Raw genomic sequence first — 12,164 nt, 5'->3', positions numbered from 1 at the left:
AGAATCCCCAAAGTCTATTTGTCTGCAGCCCCCTGCACCACCACAGTCCATATACAGCCACTCATACGGTGTATTGTATGCACCGTACCATTCTGTAGCCCGTAGAAAGATGGGACATGTCCTATCTTCCCACAGAATACGGCGCCGTGCGCTGTGTATTCCTATGGAGAGGGGTGGGGTGAGCAGCGCTCATCCCCTGCTCCTTTTCCCCCGGCGCCATGTATGCCTGCCTTACTAGGGCCCCCATACATTGTGTGAATGTAGCCTTATGCTGTGCTGTGTCTGATCACTGTGTCTGATGCTGGATCATGTTAGGGAAATATCCCCATCTCTTGATGTGATGTGTGGGTCCAAATCATTGTATAGTACGAGCTGCTTGGTGAATCACTCAGACCTTCACATGTTTGAGAGAATTCCCATTTATTTAGGTAGCAGACAGTTTTTATAGGTTCTTGGGACAAAGGAACCTACTGAGCATGTCCACATTCCAATAGCCTTCAACAGGAGGTATCAGTGTAAAATGATCTGTGTACACGGGGGATGGTACTAAGCATAGGCGTCTTTTCTATAAATAGAGCCAAAGAAAAAGACACATAGAGGGAGAACACAATTGAAAATGGATTCTATTCCCTCACAATTCCTCCCTTTTGTGAATAATTTCAGGTACTGCTCAGGTGGTACATTGACATGTGCTAATCACACATCCAGGACTTATATGACCACTTCACCTGCTTCCCTCCTGAGCATCCTGAACATTACATCACAACACAATTCATGTAAATCCACTGTAAAGGGCAGAATATCTACATCCTATTGGTCTATATCCTTATACATGTCACCCTACCAACCCCTGAGTACTATTAGACATAGTACAGCGCACACACTGTCACAGCTTTCTTTTGCATAGCCCATGAAAGATATTGTGATCACAATCTTTCTTAGAGATGCTGCAAGTGGTAAGAGTAACAATGTCCATAGCAGCATCGAGATACACAGATTCATGTTCTGTAGTCTATGGGTACTGCACTCTTCTTCTTCAGCTGTCGTGGTCTCCTTGTAGTTTCTACATGTTGATGTGTCACAGTTATTTGGGATGACCCTTCAAAAGACTCTTCAGGTGAGTCACATCAGGACCATCTCATCACCCGGGTGCAGGTCCTCTGCTCTAGCTACTTTAGGTTCTGGAACTAAAACGGATACTTGGTTATGCACCTAAGAAAAAAAAAGTTTCTTCAGGTTTTGGACATCCTATCAATTCTCTATGACACCTCTGAACGACCTTAGGGAAGTAATGTTCATCTTTGGGGCAATTCTAAAAACAACCTCAGTAGGTGAAAAGCCTATTTAATGCCTAGTGCTGTCATCAACTATATTACTCCCAATAGAGATTTTTACTTTGGTCTCTAGAATAAGTGGACTAACGTATTCCTCGATCCCTGGCTGTGGTCTTTACAGTTGCTTTAGTTACAGGATAGGGTTCAGATTACCCAGAAAAGAGGTCCACACACAAGCACATGTTAGTAGCCACTTACCTTTCGTAGCTGTACTTAGCGAATCTGCAACCTCTGGAAGAGGTAAAGCAGCTTCGGAGTGTAGATATGAGGGTTTTCACTACTCTCCCTACATTGTACTAAGCATATATAAACATACTTGTGTAAATGAACAGTAGAAAAAGTGAATCTAAGTGATGCTCAATACTTATCCACCATGGAGCATATAGAGTCTTAGACTGGTGTCTCACCCTGTGGGTGCACTGAACCATCATAGGCTTGTCACCTCTTTGCCGTAGTCCACCCTCCATCCATGGGGTCCCAGTTTACTCCAGTCTTGCTTCCTCACCTGTGAAGCCGGTTTCTATGAAGACAGGAGTATAGATAACCCTACTAGGACAGCACGGGTGACGGACTGTACTGATCCAGGCTCCTTTCCCCTAGGCTTTCTAGTAACCAGTATGGTCACTTCATGTGTTATAGTTTATAGGTTTTACCTTCTAGCATGGACCTTTATTGTAACACTAAGGCCTCTATCAGCTGTTTCAAAGTCTCATAGTTGTTGCTGAACTTACTAGATCACGTCAGGAATCATAAGGAATCCCAAAAGACTCCCATTCTTACCCTCTACCACTTTACACCCCTCCATCAGTGCCTTCACCTCCGCCTCCTGTACAGACAGGTAGGTCAGGAGTGGTTTTTCTTTAGTTACCTCCTAGTGTGTGACCACTGCACATCTGATGTAGAATTAACCTCATTCCCGGTTTCTAAAGCCATCTACAAAAAAACTCAAAATGCAGATTAATGATATATTCAGTTTTGACATTACAAAAAGGTAACTGGTTCATTAATCATTAAGTTAATAGAAAATTTTAAATACAACCCGTCTACCTCATGTCTCCCCCCTTTGAATCTAGTGAAAGTAGTGGAGCTGGATTCAATGCAATACATCATAAAGAGGGCACATTATAACCAAGGTTTCTAGTCATGAAGAGGTGAAATATTATCAGGATAGTCCAAAACTACTACAGAAGCTTTTTATACACAGGCAGCAGTAGGATACAAAATCAAGAAGAGTCCAGGTTGTCATGTTACACACGATCAGCATAGCTTCTGGCCTGTTTCCTCTCGTCTGTTAGGTGCTTGGCTTAAAATTAAATGAAAACAATAGAAAATGAGCAATATATTCCAGAAAAAAACTGTTTTGGGACCAATGCCGATGTATCAATGCTGTATTATTTTAAAACTATACAGTCATGCTGGGGGCACATAATAGGGGCCCATAGTGGGGGCACATACTGAGCAGAAGCATCACTAGAGCCAGTGACGTAAGGAGGCTTCTAGGAGTGTTATAACTTCTGCCGTTATAGCTGCTGAATAGGGCTAATAGTATGGGATCATAGGGAGGTTTTACTCCTGGTTAAAACATTAAAATTACAGAAGTTGCAGTAAATCAAACCCAAAATCTGCTTAGGGCCATCAGGGTTATCAGTCCTCAGTAATGAACACACATTCTCATTGTTCCTTTCATGCATCTTAACATTCCAACACTTGTCCCACTCCCCCCTCCCCCCCCCGTGTTCATGGAGACAAGGGGGGGAGGCAGCCCCCTCCTTCTCCCTGTGGTGTCTGTAGTACTAGGTCTCCCAGCATGCCAGGATAACAAAGAAGGAATCTAACACACCATTGTAACATCTAAGTTCACTCTATCATCCTACACAAACAAACTTTAGGTGTATTAATAAAGTTTTACACTACATTTCTGATTTTATTAAACATACATCACAAAATTTCTCAGGTCCAAGCCTGCAATGAACAATGTCCACAATTGTGTGCTGGACTTTCCTCGCATCTGGTAACTCTGATGAAATACCATAAGCACAATACATGATATAGCAAAACACATATTTATATCTTTGCCATAATCTGCAGGACTGTATAATGTAATAAACTCATAGAACACCTACAGTATCTGGCAAGGGTCAGCTCAGGGAATCAAATTGGGACTGCACAACCGTCCAGGAGTTCTCCCCACAGAAGACCAAAATCCGTAACAAATATGTTACTACCCGGGATTTTGGACTTTGAAGTTCTGAGAGGTGACTCTTAGATAAGAAGGCAGAGTCTTGCACCTTTATTCCCTGGGTACTATATCTTAGTTGTCCTCTAAAGTTACAGCAATAGCCAAATACAGCTAAACACAGCTGAGTGGACTGTGGGTGCATCATTCATTTAGGTAATGCATCATTCCTCCATACCACTGGTCTACTAAAGTATATCAAGTTGGGATGCCCCCTACAGGAGAAATATCTGAAGACAATTTCTTTGTTCTGTGGAGAGCCCGCACTTTTTCTAATCTAGTCAAGACCGGATATATTCCAGTGTGGGGGTTGGGTCTAGGTGCCACACTGCACATGTCTCCCGCTAGTCTGGGTCTTTGTTTCCATACATCAATTCATCCACCATTTTAGGGTGGAGGTAGAACTTTTCCTGAATGTTGTCTTTGTCTTTTGTCTGTCCAAAGTTTTTGTCCATCATTGTCATAACACTCATACAACACACAATTTCCTATGGCTGTTTCTTTATAACCTCCTCTGGTCACTTCCTCTGTAATTTTCTTCTATCCACTTGCAATTTCCGTCATATCATTATCATGCAACCAGCCTTTGTTCTTATAAGAACCTTTCCATTTACTAACATACAAACAACCATCGTTTGATATACTTGTCCTTTTCCAACATTCTCTGACATCCTTTTACATCCTCTTTTCCCTCTCTCTCTTTCACGATCTGCAGTGCTGGTTTCCCTCCGAATTGCCTCTCATCTTACCTAGCAAATTTTCCCATAATTTTCTATATATCTCTAGTGCCGGCACACACTTGCAGTCACTCTTCCTTAGGGCAGTTTTAACCACTTTTATTTTATCTCTATTTTTTTCCTAAACCGTTTGCCCGTCAAGAAATGACTGTAGTCCCCTTCCTTCAAGCAGATTTGGATCCTACCACACAAAAAAATGTATAGAGTCTGACTGTCCAAACTCAGTCTCCTTTGTCTCAAGCGAATTACGATCCACCAACTGCTCTTCAAGGCTGACTCTTCTGGTAGGGGCTATACTATGATGTTACTTTCTTAAAACCAGTACAGTACAGTATCACAACAAAGCGCTATCAAACACACATGTTCAAACTCACACAATACCCATATACCCTACCACACATCACATGGAGTTTTCAAATAATAATAACAAGATTCTTTGGACTGGGCAATAAAGGCATGCAACTCACCGGACAAGGGGCAATCCAAACAAGGAGAGACAGAGCAAATTGTAAGAAAAAGCTTCTTACCGTTTTGTGCAGCTGCATGGTCTGTCTGTCCTGAAAGGATGATCCCTAAATTGTCCGGTAGGCATCATGCAAACCCATGTCCCTGTTCGGGCGGCAATTTATGTTAGGGAAATGTCCCCATCTCTTGATGTGATGTGTGGGTCCAAATCATTGTATAGTACGAGCTGCTCGGTGAATCACTCAGACCTTCACATGTTTGAGAGAATTCCCATTTATTTAGGTAGCAGACAGTTTTTATAGGTTCTTGGGACAAAGGAACCTACTGAGCATGTCCATATTCCAATAGCCTTCAACAGGAGGTATCAGTGTAAAATGATCTGTGTACACGGGGGGATGGAAATAAATATAGCATAATTAAGGACTTTGAAGTACACATGAACGGATCCAACATTTATGTTCAGGTTCAGCCGCACAGCTGCCTGGACACACTGCCGAACTGGCGGCCAAACAGCCAATCTGGCAAATTGAGGCCCCCAAGAACTAGCCATGGTGATGATGGGACAAGGGCTATTCAGCTGCCAATCCAACAATCTGGCCACTATACCTCCTATATATCTTTTCAGTGTGGCTCCTTATTTCTCCTGCCAATGTACACTCCTCCCCCTGCCTTCAGGGGGGAGGGGAGTGCCCAGGCAATGTACACCACTGTATAGGCATACAGTGGGAAACGTCTATGCCATACGTTGTGAGGACAAGTCGAAATCCTCCTGACGTGTCCTTACAACATATGGCAGATAATGAAGTGTGAGCCCAGCTTTACCTTACAACTATGCCTCCTCCACACCATGAAGGGGGTGGGGGCAGCGGTGGAGTGGGCCGGCGTGGGATGTACCTGCCTTGTGCCTTCACACTTGATAAAGTCTGCAAACATTCACTGCTGAATTTTGCAAGCTTTCACACAAAACTATTCCAGTCGGAGCCTGGAATAAGTTTGTCCAATGGTGCAACTTCCCAATGGATACATGAGGAGATCTAAGCATCTTGATGTATCTACCCTGAGGTGCACGGCTTAAATCATAGGAAAATTCCCCCTTTAGGCTTTTCCCTACAACACCATGCTGTTTTTCTGAGACCACATGCATTTTGTAGTAGTAGTTATGAAAGTCTCTAAAAACTGACTACAACCCTTCAGAAATGTGGTATAAGGCAAATATTACAGAAATTTCAACAAGCTATGGGGAGCTATGACGAAGTGCTACCATTATTTCTGACAAAAATATAGTCCTGCAGTTTTCATCCAATTTTCTACTCAATTAACCTTGAGCATAACAATTCAGATTTTAGGCAAAACATGTTTTAATCTTTTAGCGCTTAGTCCTTTTTTCGACCCCTTTAATAGTGGAGGTGCAAACACAGGTGTAAACTGGGCCTTAGTGACTGGTGAGTATCTTGAGTCTTGGACCCACCAATGATATCTTTGTACTTATAGGGAACCTGTCACCAGGGACCTAATTTTCATTAAAGACAGGCTGCAGAACCCTTTTAAACTGGCATTACATATATTCCTTTCTACCTTCTCTAAGCATTTGAATTACAATATACACTCATCGGCCATTTTATTAGGTACACATGTTCAACTGCTCGTTAACACTTAATTTCTAATCAGACAATCACATGGCGTGCAAATAGGCATGTAGACATGGTCAAGACAATCTCCTGCAGTTCAAACCAAGCATCAGTATGGGGAAGAAAGGTGATTTGAGTGCCTTTGAACGTGGCATGGTTGTTGGTGCCAGAAGGGCTGGTCTGAGTATTTAAGAAACTGCTGATCTACTGGGATTTTCACGCACAACCATCTCTAGGGTTTACAGAGAATGGTTCGAAAAAGAAAAAACATCCAGTGAACCATCTGTGGGCGGAAATGCCTTGTTGATGCCAGAGGTCAGAGGAGAATGGGCAGACTGGTTTGAGCTGATAGAAAGGCAACAGTGACTCAAATCGTCACCCGTTACAACCAAGGTAGGCAGAAGAGCATCTCTGAATGTACAGTACGTTGAACTTTGAGTCAGATGGGCTACCGCAGCAGAAGACCACGCCGGGTGCTACTCCTTTCAGCTAAGAACAGGAAACTGAGGCTACAATTTGCACAAGCTCATCGAAATTGGACAGTGGAAGATTGGAAAAACGTTGCCTGGTCTGATGAGTCTTGATTTCTGCTGTGACATTCGGATGGTAGGGTCAGAATTTGGTGTCAAGCATGGATCCATCCTGCCTTATATCAACGGTTCAGGCTGGTGGTGGTGTCATGGTGTGGGGAATATTTTCTTGGCACTCTTTGGGCCCCTTGGTACCAATTGAGCATCGTTGCAACGCCACAGCCTACCTGAGTATTGTTGCTGACCATGTCCATCCCTTTATGACCACAATGTACCCAACATCTGATGGCTACTTTCAGCAGGATAATGCGCCATGTCATAAAGCTGGAATCATCTCAGACTGGTTTCTTGAACATGACAATGAGTTCACTGTACTCAAATGGCCTCCACAGTCACCAGATCTCAATCCAATAGAGCATCTTTGGGATGTGGTGGAACGGGAGATTCTCATCATGGATGTGCAGCCGACAAATCTGCGGCAACTGTGTGATGCCATCATGTCAATATGGACCAAAATCTCTGAGGAATGCTTCCAGCACCTTGTTGAATTGTGAGTGTAATTGTGTATTACAACTTACCTTGTACGCTGGCAGGATCATCTGTTAAGTCCCAGGGGTTGGCTTTGGTTTGGATACATTTCAAAAAACAACACGTGACTTGTCTGTACTGCACACTGCTCAGCTCTCAGCCCCCACCTTTATGCTCCTGTACAGCTCCTCCCTCTCCACTGATGTCAGCTCACCACACTGCAAGCTCTATCTGTGAGTGAAGGAGCAGGAGGGAGCAGATGTACAGGAGCACAAAGGTGAGGGCTGAGAGCTGAGCAATGCACAGCATAGACAAGTCACATGTTTTTTAATGCATCTAATTCAGAGCTACCCCTGGGACTTACCAGAGGATTTTGTCAGGGTGCAAGGTAAACTATATCATACAATTATATTGTAATGCATATGCTTAGAGAAAGCAGAAATACATATTTGCACTGCAGGTGTAATAAGCTTCTGCAACCTGTCTTTAGTAAAAATGAGGTCTCTGGTGACAGGTTCCCTTTAAATGACACAACAAAAGATTAAGAAACACAAGTTTTATGAACAATAGTTTTATTTTCTTACACAGATTGAACTTTATTTAGATTTTCCTTTAGACAGTGATAAAAGGCATGAATAAGAAACATTTTACCACACAGGTGACCAGAGACAAATTGTAACACTTCACCTATGTAGTTTTTTATCAATTCCCTATGGGAAGACTATGAACTTGGGAGTTAATATACATCCAGGTCAAAATTACAGGATATTTAGCTTATGAGGGGCCTAGGAGAATCTGTGAGTCCATTTCTATATCTATATCTCGAATACCTTTATTTATTCCTCCATCAGCAGTGCAAGTATAATCTCCAGAACTTAGCAGAAAACATGAGGCTCCTGATTTGTTTTTGTCTTTGGCACTGGCTCGTCGAATAATTCTGTTGTCTTCCAGTGGTTGGAACGGGGGTGGATCTTCATGATCCTCATCTGACATTACTGTGTTGGCATCCCCATTTTGCTTAGAATCTGTTAGAAATGTGAAACGTAAAATAAGAATGAAATATAGTAATACATTATATTTTATGGTATATTTCACAATACTACTCCTTATGTTTACTTAAGAATAACAATCTACATGCAATCTTTTGTACATTTCATCATCTGTATGAGTAGACGCTTAAGAGTGCACTTGTCTTGACCAAAAAAGGCTTTAAATCTTATGTAAATGAGCCTGAGGTGCTCCAGGCTCCATACCTGCTAATTGAGCTGTAGCACCTCAGGCTTCATTTGCATATTTAAGTTAAGTAAGCGCAGAGATGGGCTTTCTAGGGCCTGTGCCACTTAGGCCTCATGTATACAAATGTATTTAGGGGAGGTGTACTAGCCGTTATTTTATAACTAGAACATGACCTCATATATTTTTATAAGCTCATGGTTTACATGGCCTTGTGTATGAACCAACTCTCTGAGCTACAAAACTCAGAGCAAGTCTTGTTTCTCCCTGGGAGGTAATGTTTCTCCCTGTGGCTGGGGTACTCTTTCCTCCTGTCATCTGCTTGGGACTAGTCCCACAAAGGACCACAGGTCTATTATTTACAGCTTGTGATATGCACATGAGGCCTCATACTCATATTGCTAGCATTGTATTTAACTGAATCCCAACCGCCCACTGACTTTCGACGTCAGCGAGCGACACTCTTGGGAGCAGGACCTTAGGGAGAAGGAACATTTCTTTCTTCTCCGATCCTCACAGAATCGCCCTGAGGTAACACGATGCAATGAGGAGCAGAGCAGACACTGCCACCATGTCTGTAGAGCCACGTGATCGGCAAGTCTGTAGGGATTACAGTTCTGATCAAACATTCGTCCCCACAGAGGGCCGTTTCTCCCTGTAAATGGGGCTTTTTTAGATTCCCCGGTTACTGATGAAAACAAGTAAAAAAAAATGTTAAAAAAAGAAAAAATTTTAAAATGTCCCCCAGGGGATTTATATGACCTTATGGGGGACATATAGAGTCAATACACAAACACAAAGTGGTTTGTTTGTCCCCCAATTCGTCTTTCCCCTATACTGTAACTATACTGCACACAAGTGTGTAGCTTCTAATGTAAAGTATAGCTGATCCATTGGATTCTGATGCTATAGATGTGCATGATAAGGAATCCTTATTCTATTGACCTTAATGATAAAATAACAGATCTTTAGGTTTTTGCGATTTTACCTAGTACAATGGTGTAGCAGACAGCCGTTTCTGTGTCGGCCAGGACTCATTTGTGTCAAGATAAAAATAGAATGAATATGTTGACTTTTTGACTTGGCTTGCTATTGTGTATTAAAAAAATCATGCTATATTCTTTTGGGAAATGGTCTCACCTCTTGTCTTACAAACAGTTGAGTTTCTCACCAATGCAACACGTGAGAATGCAGCCTGGGACATGCACTTACATATTAACCCTTTCACTGTATGGAGTGCAATCTACACAGGGAGAATGTATAATGAAATGATCTGTATCTGTTACACATTTTGAACCCACTCCTGGTTTTGGTTTAATTGGTGCTGCCATAGGATGATATAATTAATGGCCCGTTGCCGCATTAGGACGATCTATATCGCCCAGCAGGGAGATCTCTCCTTGCCGGGCTGTTTAAACTCTTAACTGCCGCAATCAATTACAATCCCACAGTAGTAAAGGAGAGAGACAGAGGGAACAACGCAATTGCGGGGTATGGGAGGGGGGGGGGTTGCCATGCAAGCTGGAGGTCAGATGAAGCCTGGGTATCATAGGCAAACAGTCACAAAACAGCAGAGAACAACAAAAATACTGTAATGTATTGTATGAGGGATCAAGGTATCCCCAGTGTAAGTTAAAATTAGTTAAAAAAAAGTTAAGTAAAGCTTTTAAAAAAATAAATAAATAAAATTTTTTTAAAACCACAAAAATACCCTTTTCCCTATATATAATTATATTTTCTACTAAAATAACCCCCACCCACAAAATTTACATTGGTCAAGCAAATATTACTTTTTTATACCCATATTGTGAAGGTTATAAGAAAAATAAAATTGCAATTCTAGTGCTTCCAACCTCCCAAAAATATGTAATAGAAAGTAATCAAAAAGTCAGATGTACAGTATAATAGTACCAATCTAACCATTAACTTTTCCCGCAATAAACAAGCCCCAATAACCCTCTTTTGAATGAGTAATAAAAACGTTATAGTTCTCGTAATATGACGACACATAGGCATTGCGATTTCCTCAAAAAAGTGTTTTATTTGCTAAAGCAGTAAGACATAAGAAAACCTGAACATGTTTGGTGTCTCCTTAATTGTAATCAACGACAGAATAGTTGTATCATGTTAACTATACTCTATGGCGAACTGTGTAAAAGTTTTAATTAAAAAAACAAGTGGTGTTTTATTCTGTTTCGCTACAGGAAAGAGTTAATGAAATTGAATCATTATACTATTTTTACCATAAAGATGAACCCATTGGAAAATACAGATCTTACTACAAAAAACAAGCTCTCATATGCCCATGTCTTTTGGAATTTGAGCAGGGAAAAACTAAAAAATTGCTTTGTCTTGAAGGTCCTGAAGGCAATTTAAGGGCGTGTCCTTAAAGGGCTTTACCCGTGAAAGAAAATTCTCCAATTTCAATCCCCTAGTGATATTAACACAATAAAGATAATTTTTAACCCCTTACTTTACAATTTTACTCAATTTTATTGCCGTTTTAGCTCCTATAACTCAGTGATGGTCAGTGTAGAATTCCAGAGTGGGAGGGGACTCTCAGAGCAGACATATTATGATCCATCTAGTTCTATGTGCTCACAATGTGGTTAGATTATCAGGGTATATGTTTATATACACTTTCATTTAGTTTCTGAACATTGTACTAGTATCTGACACTTAGAAAGAGAGATGGATCAGAGATGATGAAATCCATGATTTGTATATAACATTCTCAGCACTTCTACATCTTAGCCATAGACACACACAACTATATACCTCCCCCCTTCTGCCCAGGATAAAGAACTTATCTGCCTGTAGCTTGTAGCTTTACACTCCTCACGCTATGTACATGCTGGGAAGACGCCAGTGTCTGTGTCAGTGTTTGAGAGCTTGTCCTGGAAAGCAAGGTGGTGGGGCTCCTACAGAGAGCAGAGGGAGAGAAGAGCTTATGAAGCCTCAGATGGCAAGATGGCTGCTGACCCTAAAGTCAGAAGATACAGGGTCGGGTCTAGGGGGAAAGCAAAATTGTGTACACCAGGACTGATAGAGACAAGTTGAAATTATATCTGTGAAATGCTTTTGTTAATAACAGAGAATGTGCTGTTTTGTTATCCTGAGTACATTTAAGAAACTTGTCTTTGTGGGAATACCCCTAGTTTTTGGTATCATTAATTTTTCAACAAATAGGTGATGAAAACAAAGAACAGGTGCACATTTACCTTCCTAGTTACCCTCTCTCCAACTGCACATAATATGCTGTATAACTCAGTAGGGGGAATTTATCAAGAATGGGTGGATCGTGCATATTAAGAGGTTCTGTCATGTGTGCCTGCATGAATTCTATATCAGGTATTTACTGAATTGTGGTGCAGGCTGCAGCTGGATTCCATGCCAGAATTCAGTAAATTCTGCGGCCACTCCCTAGCCACTTTTCAAAGAGTGGCACTGAGGTGCTGAGAAGGAAGTGGAGT

The 12,164-nt window shown here is 41.6% G+C and overlaps 1 protein-coding gene across 1 annotated transcript in view; it reads right to left on the bottom strand.

The window, feature by feature from the left end:
- Positions 1-8,028: 8,028 nt before the first annotated feature.
- Positions 8,029-12,164, bottom strand: part of KCNC4 (potassium voltage-gated channel subfamily C member 4) — a 59,605-nt gene continuing 55,469 nt past the window's right edge. Inside the window, exon 4 of the mRNA XM_072137407.1 lies at positions 8,029-8,483. Coding sequence (XP_071993508.1) covers positions 8,233-8,483 — 251 coding nt within the window. The 3' untranslated portion in view covers positions 8,029-8,232. The remainder of the gene's footprint in view (positions 8,484-12,164) is intronic.

Source organism: Engystomops pustulosus, chromosome 2 (assembly GCF_040894005.1).
Source record: "Engystomops pustulosus chromosome 2, aEngPut4.maternal, whole genome shotgun sequence".
In the NCBI taxonomy this organism is placed as follows: domain Eukaryota; kingdom Metazoa; phylum Chordata; class Amphibia; order Anura; family Leptodactylidae; genus Engystomops; species Engystomops pustulosus.
Note: the sequence above shows the minus strand (reverse complement) of the source record. Positions and strands in the feature narration are given on the sequence as shown.